This window comes from Gossypium hirsutum, chromosome D03 (genome assembly GCF_007990345.1).
Source record: "Gossypium hirsutum isolate 1008001.06 chromosome D03, Gossypium_hirsutum_v2.1, whole genome shotgun sequence".
Taxonomy (NCBI): Eukaryota; Viridiplantae; Streptophyta; class Magnoliopsida; order Malvales; family Malvaceae; genus Gossypium; species Gossypium hirsutum.
Genome location: NC_053439.1, coordinates 40,747,319 through 40,760,984, shown reverse-complemented (window position 1 = coordinate 40,760,984; position 13,666 = coordinate 40,747,319). Strand labels below are relative to the sequence as shown.

Genomic DNA, 13,666 nt, shown 5'->3' with positions numbered 1-13,666 from the left:
ATCCAAATAAAACTCTCAAGTATAATGAAACTCTAATTAATCTAAACAATAAGCAATTTAAACTAAGCTTTCTTGTCGACTAAGAAATATAAAACTCCTAAATAACTTAAAATACTTAAAAATATATCCAAAATTCAGAATAAATAAATAATAAAACCCAATAAATATAATATTAGGTTCATATATAATAAAAATTAACCCTAAAAATAAAATCCAATATGATTTAAACTCGAGTTAAAGCCCGAAACTCATAATTTCCCATAATAATCCTATCCAAAAATTCTGTTCGTGCAGTCTTCACTAAAATGGTTATAACTTAATTAAGCTCCCAAACTCAAAATTGAGTGATTCAAAGTGCTTTTCAAAGATAAGAGATAGCTCTTCAAGTGATATGTAGACATCTCAACCCAAAAATGCCTAGATCCCATCCAAAAATTCATTTTCAAGTTGATTAATCTTTTGAGCTTGAAAATTGACAACTTCATTGAATTGACTTTAATAAATTTCACCCCATCCATGCATATATCAGTTTAAAACATATTTCTAGGTTCATTTTTATAATATATTTGATAAATTTTAAATATATTTAAATATTTAAGGTGAATTTGAATCACACCACATATTATTGAAAGTCTTATATTGATATATATATACAACTAACGAGGTTAATTATTTAGCTGTTATAAATGGTTAGGGTATTGACTATTATCATCCTTTACTATTTTGTTAACTTGTAATTATTAAATGTAGTTTCAGTGGACATCGTATTGGGCAAAAGACATTCAAGCGATGCTACCTAAGGCCTTAGTGGATGAGGGGCACACACTGGGTAAGATTTACATAAACGTTATATGTTTCGACATTGTCAAACAACAGTACAGTGATTGGTTGCTACGCCAATTTGGCATGTGGCAATCAGTTTTGAGGGAGTCGAAGGACTTAAACTCTATATTAGATGTCGAGATTCACACATCTATTGTATTAGGGTTAAGTTAGGTTAAATATTTAAGGTTAAAATATACACACATCTAAACTCAAAAGGAATCTTAATTATTTCATAATTATCATGCAAAATCTATAGCGGAGATGGAACTTTTGTGGCACATAAATTGTAATTGAATTCAACACCCCGGAGTGTTGAAGTATGCCAAAAAAAAAAAATCATATTTTGAGAAATAGTTTTCCCCCAAACTTAGAATAATAAATAATACAACTTTTTAAATATTAGTAAAATTAGTGAAAAAAACCTATATCGAAACATATAAAAATATTTTAATAAGGTTAAAATATACTGTTAGTACTTGTATTTTGAAAATTGATATTTATTCTCTATACTTAAAAAGTTTAAAAAATTAAGCCCTTTAAAATTTTTTATTTAAAAATATTAGTCCAACTATTAAATTCATGAGTATTTTTCGTCAAAATTTGTTAATTTCAAATTTTGATTGTGTTGTCCTCCTACAATATTGCAAATGATTAATAGAAAATAAACATATTAAATTGAAAAAATTTGACAAAAACTATCAATGAAGATAATAATTGGACTAGGATTTTTAAATTGAAAAGTAGGAGGATTGAATTTTTAACCTTTACAGGGACCAAATTTCGAATTATATACAAGTACAGGGATTAATAGCACATTTTAACCTTTTTAATAATAAATGAAGTAAAGCTTTTAAAATCGAAAAAATATTGTAAAAAGGGCCGGCCTTTTCACAAGTCTGGGTACAGGTTTTTCACTAACCCAACCCAAGCTTTTAATCTTCGCCTTCGGATCCTACTGCAACCAGAGCTTTCCTTTCAAGAACTCGGCAATTCCCCCCAAATAAAATAAAATCCATTTATAATCAATCAACAGCCATTTTCCAATAGCTCTTTTAATCTCACTCTCATTTAAACACTTAATCAATCAATTAGGAAAGGAAAATTATGGATTCGGACGAGGAGGATTACGTGTTCTTCGGTACACCGATAGAGCGGGAAGAGGAGATCACCAGCCGTCGGAAGAAAGCCGCCGCCGAAGCTTCTGGTAACCTCCGCTCCCTCCCTCCCTGGAAGCAAGAGGTATATACTTCCATCATCCTCTTGTTTTTTTTTTCCTGATTTTCTAAGTGAGATATTTGAACCTTCCTAGAACCCATATGAGGTTGAGTTCTGTTTTTTTTTCTTTTTCGTCCGCCCTTTAGCTGGAAATCGTATCTTTCAGAGGTCGTTTGGTTTCCGTGAAATTTAGGAGAAAAGAAAATAGAAGAAAGCGGGGATGATAGGGATGGAACTTGCTTTTACATTTTTTATATGAACAAGTTTGGTTGTTTGTTTTGTGTTTTTTTGAAAACTGCTACTTGTTATTTGGAGGTTGTATAAATTGGATTCATGTGATGATCAAAGCAAATTGTTTGCTTTTAGGTAGTATTTGAGGATAAATCAGTTCCTTAACAGGAATGGAAGCCTTTGATGGATTTCACATTACTTGCAGTTGATTCTAAACAATATTTCTTGGAATTGCTTTAAAAAAAGAGAACATTGATGGGTTTCTTTTTTGATGGCATCCATAGTTTAATAATTCTTTAACTTATGAATTGCCAATCTAGCTCAATCTCTTGCATGATATAATAATATAGATAAGGTGTATTATGTGATCTTGTAAGTGTTTATTTGTTATACATGATCAAAAGACTTTCTTTCTATCATCTTTGAACTACATTTTTCCAGGTTAGAGATGAAGAAGGACGCAGAAGATTCCATGGTGCATTTACAGGTGGATTTTCTGCTGGTTACTTCAATACGGTGGGCACTAAAGAGGGTATATCTCTATAATTCATATTAACTAGATTACTTCCATTCACTTGTAATGATATCATCTAGCATGCCTTATGGGTTGTGAAACATATTTGCAGGTTGGGCCCCACAATCATTTACATCATCAAGGAAGAGCAGAGCTGAAGTCAAACAGCAGAGCATTTTCAACTTTTTAGATGAAGATGAGAAAGCAGTATGTTCTATTTCATTCTCCCACCTTTTATGATTTTCTTTGACCGCAGATAAGGATGATGCAGTGTCTGTTAGGTTTGACATGCTCTATGCCGAAATCACATTTTTTCATAGTTGTTTATTTCCTTCATATTTTACAACTCAGTTTCCTGCACTTCTAGTATTCTAGTTTAGAGATGTTTTAAAAAAATCTTGATGCCTTCTCTAAATCTGAAATTCCTAATTCTGTCATGTGACTGCTAATAAAGTTTTGACCTTCATGAGTTTGAAGTTTAGTGATGCAAAAATATTTGTCCTATTATTTTCATTAGCAGATATGATTGTGTCTTTATTTAGGATTATTTGTTATTTCACTGTGAAGAATTTATATGCATAGATATTGGTCCTATATTTTCATATCTGGAGTATCACGCTTTCTTTATCATTCATATGTGCCCGATGTTAGATGCACAATTAGCCGTATAGAACCTTCAAAGTTTCATCTGTTTATGTATTTTCATGGCTCTGACATGGTTTCATGGTTATCAGTATTCCGTAATATATACTAAAATACTGTTTAAATCTTTCATTTGTTGCAATATTGAAAGAAGTGATGATTATTATACAAGAATTCCATATATTTTATTAAATTTTAAGCATCTTTCCAGTTAAATTATGTTTTAAAATATCTGTTCTCTGCATTCATTAACGGAAGTTTGCTGAAGAGATCATTTTTTAGCTCGTATTTCATTCCAAAACTGTGCTACAGGAATCATAACAGAATTTGCCTATATGGAAGTCTTTGAAAGTAGTTTCACTACCTACTCAATGTATTCACTGATTATTGTTACATGTGCCTCTCAATATCCTTTTGTCTTTTCAGACATGATTGCTGTTTGAACAAGAACTGGTTACCATATCATCCTCTCATCTATGACTTACTATAGATAGAAAATAAGGGTTTGCTAAAGTTGTTTTCATATTTTGTTTCTAATTGCTAGAATTTTTAATGATATATCCTGCTTTTCTATTTTAGGAATTGGAAGGTACTTTGGGAACATCTTCACAGTTTGACACATTTGGATTTACAGCTGCTGAGTTTGCTCGCAAACAAGCCGATAAGGAGCAAAAGCAAAGGTCTGTGAAATGGTTGCATATTCTTCTTATCAGTAATAATTTTGTCACTAGATATGAAGCTGAAATTGCAGACTGTTCAGAGTCGTGGTTCTTAATAGAAATCCATATTTTTGAAAATTAAGTGCTCTCAATGGGAATATTGATTTTTGCCACAAGTGTGACCTTTTTTTTTGGCATGAAATAAAAGAATCTAATTTTTCATTTTTATAGAGCCCAACCCCACATCTATACATGTCCATTTTTGCACCCTGTGTTGCTGAAGAAGACTTTTGAACTCGTTTGTTAGGATATAGAGACATTCCATATGGTTACTGTTATTATCCCAGACTTAAGGCGGCCAATGTCTCCATATTACGACAATATTTCTTGATGACAGCATTTTTCATTACCATTATCGTTATTATCATTGTTCTATCATCCTTATGATCATCTTCTCTCTCATTATTGCTTCCTTTGTTATCTAATATTCTTCTTTTCACTATGGACGTGCCAGCTAATGCATTTGCACCTCATAACATGTGCACCCATGCATATGTGAACTGTTTGATTTTTGTGTCTTTTGTACTACCTGGAGATATTTCCACTTATATAATGGATTCTTAGTTAGTTCTGTGTTTCCTGTAGGCCATCTGCAATTCCTGGACCTGTTCCTGATGAACTTGTCCTGCCAGCATCTGAGTCTATAGGTTTGCTGAGATTTGTGAACATATAAATGCTTTGCCACCAACTAGTTTATCTGAGTAGAACTTATGCAACTTAGAGCTCATCTTACATACTTGATTAGGTGTGAAATTGCTGCTGAAGATGGGATGGAGACATGGTCGTGCAATCAAGGATTCTTGTGCTAGGTCATTATATGGTAATTTGGTCTATTGTCACATCGATCTTATTTGTTCTGTTTGGCTTTTTAGCTCTATTGGCAGAATGTATTGAAATGGTATATGTTGAACATACAATTAGAATGCGTTAAGGCCTACATGTTCTATGATAATATGATAGAGTATTAGATTTCTCAACAGCAAGTTATTTACTATTTTTCAATATTAAACCACTATCTTCAGTCCTCAGCTCATAAAAAAAAATTTGATCTGGATCTATTTATTGATGGAAACCCCTTCATCTAGTGCATCCTAATTTGTCATGATTATATAGCATAAATGGATCTTTATATACCTTTCCTTGTGCGATGCTTTTGTAACAGAGGTACTAAGTTTCAGGCTGAATATTCTCATCTTTATATTTACTACAGATGCTCGTAGAGAAGCTAGAAAAGCTTTTCTAGCATTTGCTTCTGAGGATGTGAAGGCACCATATCCTGCTAATGACCCTGATGAAGAACCTGAAAGCTTCATGGCGCAGCCTGTTGACAATGATACTCGATCTTCTAAAAGCTTACCTGTGAGAAGTTCTCCTTGTTACCAATATTATTACTCTTGCTTTTCTTTTTATGACCCTTTGCCTAATTATGAAAGGTGTTTATAATTATGTGGGTTTTTCCTGTCATAACAAGCTCAAAAGCAGTGTCTCCTGGCTCATTAATACTTGCTCCATTTGTGGGAATGTTGAGCAAGTGGAAGGATATTTTATTTACTTCTTTGTTTTTTGTAAATTTGGAAGAGAATATTTAGCTTGGTCCATATATTCATATTAGAATTTGCAACTAGTATCTTCTTAAGCTTTGGAGGTTAAAATCTCTGTCAGCTTGCTTGCTTTTGTGGGCATGAATGAGCACAGAGAGAGAGAGATCGGTTTTTTGACGCACTGAAAGCAATTGAGTTATTTTTCTGTTATAATTATGTGCAGGCTTTTGTGTGCAACCCTAAGCAGGATTTACATGGTTTAGGTTATGATCCATTCAAGCATGCTCCTGAATTTAGGGGTATATGATTTCTTTATGTGATTTCTTGAAGACAACTGTTTACTAATTATTTGTATTGTTCTCAGAAGCATTGATTTTTACTGTCTTTTTCTTTTTTTCTTTTATTTGGAAATGCTTTCAGAAAAGAAGAGATTGCACCTGTCGAATGATAAGCAGCATGGGTACAGGAAAGCTATATCAATAAAAGATAGTCTCTTTGGTTCCAAGTGTAAGATCTAGTGTCTTTATGAGCATGTCTTTTCAAGTCCTCTGGCATGTATTTTTGCAATGGTTCATCTTTCTCGAGTTTTCCTTGCATGCATGAATTATATATCTTGATAGAGGTTGTTTCTACACCAGCAGGAAAAGCTGCTCCTGGATTTGGAATTGGTGCACTTGAAGAATATGATGCTGAAGATGAGGATATCTATGGTGCTGGTTAGTGTTTCACTTTTTGTGAGTGTGCATCTTGTAATCATTCATCAACTTTTATCGCCCCCTTAAACAAATTGATTGCCAATGCCTACTATCATGAAGAAATCAGTCATATTGGTCAATGTTGGTGTTGATAACTCATATCTGTTTTTTTTTAAATATCAAATAAAGGGCTTGGAGTTGCATTCATTAATTGGGGATGTTTCTTCAGAATGTTTTATCACCTTCCTTTTGTATTTGTGTCTTTGGCGGATGGTGATTGATTTGTTACTATTCTGAAATTCTTGTCCTGTAGCTATAGGGTTCTCTTTGTAGAATGTTTCTTATTTTTGGTATTGTGATGAAGATTGGTATTTCTCAAGTTGGTGTTGATATGCCAACTGTTTGTGATTCATTAATATCCTCATTGTTTGGGTTGTTGATATGGTTAAACTAGTTTTTGGCATTTAGTTTCTATCTCGGTGATCATGAAGTTCCAAAAATTTTATTCATGGGGATTAATTTTATCATTAATTTGCCAATTCACCCTGAGGTTATTTGTTTAATTCAAGTTTTAAGCTGAAGGTAGGCTTGCTATCTTAGGTTATGACTTTGAAGAAACATGCGTTGAAGAGGATGAAGAGCCATCAAGATTGAGCATAGAGAGTAAACAACCTTCAAGGTTGAGCATAGAGAGTAAACAAAAGGTGGTTGCTAAAGATCAGGGTGTTCTGCCTGGTTTCAAAGTTGCATCAGTTTCTGACTACCAGTTAGAAAGGTAATTGTAAAGTAGTTGATGCTGCATGCTTGATACCACATTTGTCGCATTGTGTTAAGCCTGTAATTTGCCTGCCTTTTTATTTGGAGAAGTAACATGCCATCTGTAATTCTTGTTGCACGTTATGGAAATTAGGAAATTCTTCATTAACATATCCTTTTCCTTGGTAAGGTGGGGGTTATGATGCATGCCAGAGTTTTTAATTTAATACTGATACTGATACTGAAGAAATGATGTTAAAGTTATTTATCTATTTTTGGGGGTGGGGATTATTCTGGTCAGGATTTGTGTCTGAAATTTTTGGAAATCATGTTGGATGATTTTGAGTTGCTTGTTGAGTGTAGTAGAATTGGGTTTAAAAATGGTCTTGGGGCTTAGGTCATTAATATTTAGATTTTTTAATTAAGAATTCTGTGGGTAATACTGAAGTACTTGGAAAATGGAAAATAGAGGATGTGAAAAAATGCTCATTAAATAGGGATGAATTAGAAGGAGAGTGATGGATGGTTTTAATAGCCTGCTGGTGGGGAACTTGTGTTTCCTTAAAGGTGCCAGTCCTTTGATATTTATGCTAGCAAAAAACCAAAGAGACGATGACTAACATGGACCTCAAAGTAAATATTAGTTTTTAAGTGGCTCATTAATCATTTATTGGAATGCCAAAAAGCACAGTAAATATAAATATGCAGTCATGTAAATGATCATAGTAAACATACTTCATGGGCTTAGTATTTACCATATCAATATTTATGTTAAACTGCTTGTAGTTTTAATAGCCTACTGGTGGGGAACTTGTGTTTCCTTAAAGGTGCCAGTCCTTTAATATTTATGCTAGCAAAAAACCAAAGAGACGATGACTAACATGGACCTCAAAGTAAATATTAGTTTTTAAGTCGCTCATTAATCATTTATTGGAATGCCAAAAAGCACAGAATAAATATAAATATGCACTCGTGTAAATGATCATAGTAAACATACTTGATGTGCTTAGTATGTACCATATCAATATTTATGTTAAACTGCTTGTAGTAGAACTTTTGTTTGGATGAATTGTTTGAGTCATTCACTGGTTCTTCTTTATCAAGGCTATTTCCTTGCTAGCCTGTTTTGCATAATTTGGAAATCAAAACTAAAAAACTGTCATAGTTCTTTGTATTTTTCTTTAATAAAATTTTTAATATCATTTTTCATATTGTTATTCAGGTTTGACCCTCCTATAATCCCAAAGGATTTTGTTCCACACCACAAATTTCCTGGACCTCTTGAGACACTGAGGAAGCTCGATGTTCCCTCTCCCCCAGAAGTTCCTCCTCCAGATGATAGTAATCTGAAACTCTTAATTGAGGGGGTTGCTAAATTAGTGACTCGATGTGGTAAATTATTTGAGGATCTCTCAAGAAAGAAGAACCAGTCAAATCCATTATTCAGTTTTCTTTCTGGAGGAGATGGACATGATTATTACGAAAGGAGACTGTGGGAGGAGCATCAGAAACTTGGTGATCAAGCCAAGCTGTCATTGGATGGAAAACATTCCCTAAGTGCACGGAAGATGACGGCAGAGGGCCGTGGCAAATTATTAGGAGAAAAACCTTTGGACAGAAGCACAAAAGAGACTACAAGCTCATCAATCGCATCTAGGAAGTTTCAACTTCAGTTCAATCTTTCTGATACATTTAAAAAACCTGATTCATTTGTAAGTACTGTACTTCTCTTCTTATTATTGTTTTCAACAAAGTTATGCAAGTCAAGTATCCTAGATTTTTTTCTTTCTGTTGGTGCTTTGATTTTCAAATGCTGTTATATCTCAGTTTGTTGTCTTTTAAACTTCACCATATTGTTTTTACAGACTGCTTAATTCAGACTTTTATTCTTTGTTTATTGTAGAGTAAGTTGCCCGAAGTTGCAAAACCATTCAAAGATGATCCTGCAAAGCAAGAAAGATTTGAGCAGTTTCTCAAGGAGAAGTATGAAGGAGGGCTTCGTTCTACTGGTTATAGTTCGGCTAGTAACATGTCAGAAGCTGCTCGTGCTCGTGAAAAATTGGATTTTGAGGCAGCTGCTGAGGTACTAGAGAAAGGGAAATGGGGAAAGGAAAGCATGGTTTCAACACAGCCATTGGACTTTCTAGCCGCTGGAATGCAGTTTACTTCTGGCGGACTAGAGGTAAATTTAAGGTGGTGTTTTTTTAGTTACTGAATTTTTTTGCTGGATTTTGACATTTCCATAAATTTAACAGCAAGTTAAAGATACTCATGCTGAAGATTTGGTGACAAAGGAGAAGTACCCAAGAAGGGAGGAGTTCCAATGGCGACCTTTGCCTGTTTTATGCAAGCGCTTTGATCTCATTGATCCTTTTATGGGGAAGGTATTCCTTAATTCTTTTCTGCTGTTTTCTTTTCATAAGCCTGAGTTAGTAGGAACAGTTTATGGAAGGTTTTATGATGTAGTAATGTGCTTATGGACAAACACGAGTGTGGTTTTCCATCTGCGCATCCATTCAACCTGAAATTTGTATTTAGAAATCTATGCTGGTTTTACTTTCTCTCTTAGAAAGGAGAGGCTTAGTGCTATTTATTTTAATTTTAATTGTGATTTCCATTCTAAAAATATAATATTTCTGTTTGCAGCCACCACCAGCCCCACGTGTGAGAAGTAAGATTGATTCTCTACTTTTCATTCCAGATTCTGTTAAAGGTGCTAAACCGGAAGAAGATGCTATTACAAATAGAGACGTTCCTGCTGCTCAAACTGGCGCTCAAAAGACAATTGAAGGTGCAGCTGAAGAGGAAATTGAAATTGTAGCTGAAAATGTTGAAAGGCCCGTTGATCTCTATAAGGTATTCTTTGTTCAGTTGGAAAATACTTCTGGTTTAATTCTAGTGCCAGTTAATTTTCTTTTGGTGTAGTGTCCTTGCACCATGATACAAACTAGACATTGTAATTTGAAATGGTTAACATGACAATTTGGAATGAACTTAGTTATCCAACTGACACTATTTTCTCTGCATCCGTGTTCGTAACTAATCATTTCGGCATCAACTGTTGATTGAAGGATACAATGTTCTTTGCCGTTATTTTGTAATTGGTGTCACATGGAAATGGACATATGCTCCTAATTCCTTTATGTTACAGAAAATCCATAAAAAAAATATTTTTGTGTTCAGTTTGGGGTCTTCAATTTTCCTCACTTTTGAATGTAATAGCACTGTGATAAGGATGATTGTTTCCTTAAGTAGCATCTGGTGCTCAGAAAAGCTAGCAGAACGTTACTATACAGGCTTTCACTATTTGGTGAAGATCAAAGTGCCGACCTCTTTTCTGTATTGTTCTTTGAGTTTGAACAGTTAGTCCTAGGTTTTCTCTCTTGTATGAATTTGTTTCACTGAGCAACTATTGTTTGCCGTTTCTTTTTTCTTTTTCGTTTTAATGATTTTTTACATCCTGCATTTAATTTCAACTTTCTGATGCAAGGATATCTTCTGCTAGCTGCAGAAATTGTTAGATGAATTGCTACTTGCCATTTTTGCTTCATGTTTCATTATCTTCTAGATCATGAAACCTTGTTATGGATATATTCTTGTTTGCACCAGTAGAGAATGTGCCTAGTCCATAAGCTTCTGTTTCATCACTCCATGATATGTGTCCGACATCCTGTTTCCCCTTATGCTTTTCATGTCTGCATGTGGCTGGCAACTGGCTGCTGTGCTGTTCTACATATGAAACCTCTATATTTTTTTTGCCAAGTACATATGAAGTCTTTAATATCTAATCCATGATATGACTGGGATGACTCCTTATTCTGTTCAATTGATCTTTGTTCAATGCAGGCAATTTTTTCTGATGATTCTGATGAAGATGTAGAAGACACAATTACCAAAAAGGTGGAGGATCCGGAGAAGAAGATTGAAGTGGCAACTACAACACTGAACCGTTTGATAGCAGGTGACTTTCTAGAATCCCTGGGAAAAGAACTGGGCTTCGAGGTTCCCCCTGACACACCCTACTCAACAAATAAAGCCAACTCGTCTGCTCAGATAGAAACACCAAACAGTGATGCTGTAATTGCGAAAGTTGGTACTGTTGAAGGCCATAGAACCTTCTGTGCTCCTAATGTTGGCACTGGAACATCTCTAAACCCTGAACAAGAAACTACTCAAGGCGGTGAATCCCCCAAAAATGAATCCATTCCTGGCAAGTCTGTGAGATATAGTAGCAAGCATACTGATGGTTTATCTGAGAACATATCTGGTACAGTCAATGCAGATAAGTTTCCTCCAGAGGATAAGAAAGTCAGATCACCCTCCAGCTGTCAGAGAAACTGGAGCAGCAGCTCCTCATCAGAATATGAAAGGAGTAGAAAACATTCTAGGCGACATCGTTATAGAAGCAGTGATTCATACAGTGACTCATCCAGTGATGATCGTGATCGCTACCATTCCAGGTCAAAAGGAAAACGGAAAAGATCCTCCAGGGAAAAGAGTAGTAGCAGCAGAAAACACTCAAAACATCATAAGCACAGAAGCAGGGACTCTCCCAGTAGGTCCCATCATGGTTCAGAGGGAGAACATTCAGAATCCAGGAAAGAGAAAAGAAAACGAAGGAATTGAAAATAAGCTCTATTTGTTTCCCAATCCCATCTCCATACAAAGTTTCCTGTTGTATAGCATACTGGATCCAACACCAAAATTTGAGGGATAATCAGTTTGTTTGATGTTCTGGGGGAAGGGTCTCTCCATGAAATGTTGATGGAGATCCTACACTGAGATGGTGCTTCCAGCGAGACTTTCCTTTTGGGTCCAGATGTTGTTGTGACTAAGGTACGATCCATGGAGGTATGTACTTTTATGAAGTGAACTTTTGGAAATGATGATGCTTTATTAAGGCAACTTCTGGGTTCTACTTTTGAAATTAACTTGTCAATGATTTTCCTCCTTAATAATACATCTATGAACCATTTGATAGTAGTATGGTATTATTTTGAGTTCCTCCCAGATTAGTCCTCGTCATAAGGTACATTTGGATTGTAGTTAGAGGTCAGCGGTGACGTTTTATGATTTGAGTACCGCCTAAAGTGGTGGAGGTGTCTTTGGTTCAGGGATCTAAGTGGACCGACTTAAATTTTTCTAGTAAATTTATATTCCCCTGCACTTATTATTAATTGGTTTAAGATTGGGTGGTTAGCATTGTATCAAAATCCAAATTGTTCCTTCTGCCTAATCCCATGTGTAATCTATAACCCTTTGAGGGTGTTCAGTTTTACCTTTTCTTTTTAAAAAAAAAAGAGTTTTGTAGGTTTAGATGTCTTTATAAATTATTTCATCCATTAACAAAATGAATTTTCACCTTTAGCATAATATTCGAATATGTTGTGTTATTTAGTTGGGTCAAATTCGATCTCAAATTGGAACTACAATAAAATCAAATTAGGATTTTATTTTTGTGAGATTTTATACAAGTGAATATGGTAATATGTATGTATGTCCGTTCATTTTTCACAACTCATTGGTAGATTCCTATTGATATTAGGTAAGGTGAAAGAAAGAAAGAAGGGGCCATAAGCAACCAGTTGGTAGTAATGCGGTCTTGCTTTGATGCGCTTAAAACAAACTCCATAGGCTCTTCTAACAAAAACTTATACCTTGAAAATTGAAAAGTCTTGTGATGTAAAGCCTAAACCTAATCAACCAAATAAAAGCTATCAAGTCTTCACTTACTACCACCATTTTCCAAAATTCTATTTTTATATTAATATTTTCGTATCTTTGTAATTAAATTTAAAGCAAAATATTTACATTGGTTAAATCTTTATCTCTTGCTTTTTTTTTAAGGAAAAAATATTTTCCATTAAAAGGAATCATAGATAATGAATACATAGATATAACACATCATGTATAAAATACATAAAACAATATAGGTTGATGCACTAATATCTTTTTGCAGATAAAAGCCTAAATAAAGGAGAAAAACAAATTGAACCGCAATATTGAAAAGATTCAGAAGCAATCTAGAGATGTATTATCTTGATTAAACTACAGATATTTGCATCCTACTCCCATCATCATTAGACTTGACAGCGAACACAAATCAATTAAGATATCACTTTCAAAAATCTCGAGAGGCCTATAAAATTAGATGTATAAAAGGTCAAGTATCAAATGGCTTATCCTCTTTGTTAAACAAAACTTTATTTGAAAATATATTTTGATTTAACAAATTAAAGAGATTTTGAATAAAATTTAAAAATAAACAAAATTGACTAAGTGACTTTTCAAAAGAAGTCTAAGAGATAAAATTTTTAATTTTTAATTTTTAATTTTTAATTAGAAAATTTGTGAATCAGTCTCAAAATCAAGTTAAAATGATTTTAACTAAGTATGGACTTTTTCAACTAGACAAATTGTTTTTTTAAATAAGTCAGAATTGCTCTAGGCCAAATCAATACCTTTTTGGCCAAGTATCAATATTTTCAAAATATCGATACCACTTGAAACAAACAATACCCAATTGAC

General features: G+C 34.0%; 1 protein-coding gene across 1 annotated transcript; it reads left to right on the top strand.

Annotated features, from left to right (window-relative positions):
- The first annotated feature begins 1,706 nt into the window (after window positions 1-1,706).
- LOC107949739 (G patch domain-containing protein TGH) lies at window positions 1,707-12,121 on the top strand. Its single transcript, XM_016884494.2, has 16 exons — window positions 1,707-2,064; window positions 2,713-2,803; window positions 2,898-2,992; window positions 4,007-4,107; window positions 4,732-4,793; window positions 4,892-4,966; window positions 5,357-5,505; window positions 5,911-5,986; window positions 6,108-6,194; window positions 6,326-6,403; window positions 6,983-7,157; window positions 8,361-8,850; window positions 9,042-9,320; window positions 9,394-9,522; window positions 9,785-9,994; window positions 10,985-12,121. The coding sequence occupies exons 1-16, from the start codon at window positions 1,930-1,932 to the stop codon at window positions 11,762-11,764; spliced, it is 3,012 nt and encodes a 1,003-aa protein (XP_016739983.2). The 5' UTR covers window positions 1,707-1,929; the 3' UTR covers window positions 11,765-12,121.
- Window positions 12,122-13,666: the final 1,545 nt, after the last annotated feature.

What these genes read in the sequence shown, in the direction of transcription:
- LOC107949739 (XM_016884494.2), top strand. Translation starts at nt 1,930, where the DNA reads ATGGATTCGGACGAGGAGGATTACGTGTTCTTCGGTACACCGATAGAG. An exon ending in TACGGTGGGCACTAAAGAGG is followed by an intron (nt 2,804 to 2,897) that starts GTATATCTCTAT and finishes ACATATTTGCAG; the next exon opens with GTTGGGCCCCACAATCATTT. An exon ending in GATCTTCTAAAAGCTTACCT is followed by an intron (nt 5,506 to 5,910) that starts GTGAGAAGTTCT and finishes AATTATGTGCAG; the next exon opens with GCTTTTGTGTGCAACCCTAA.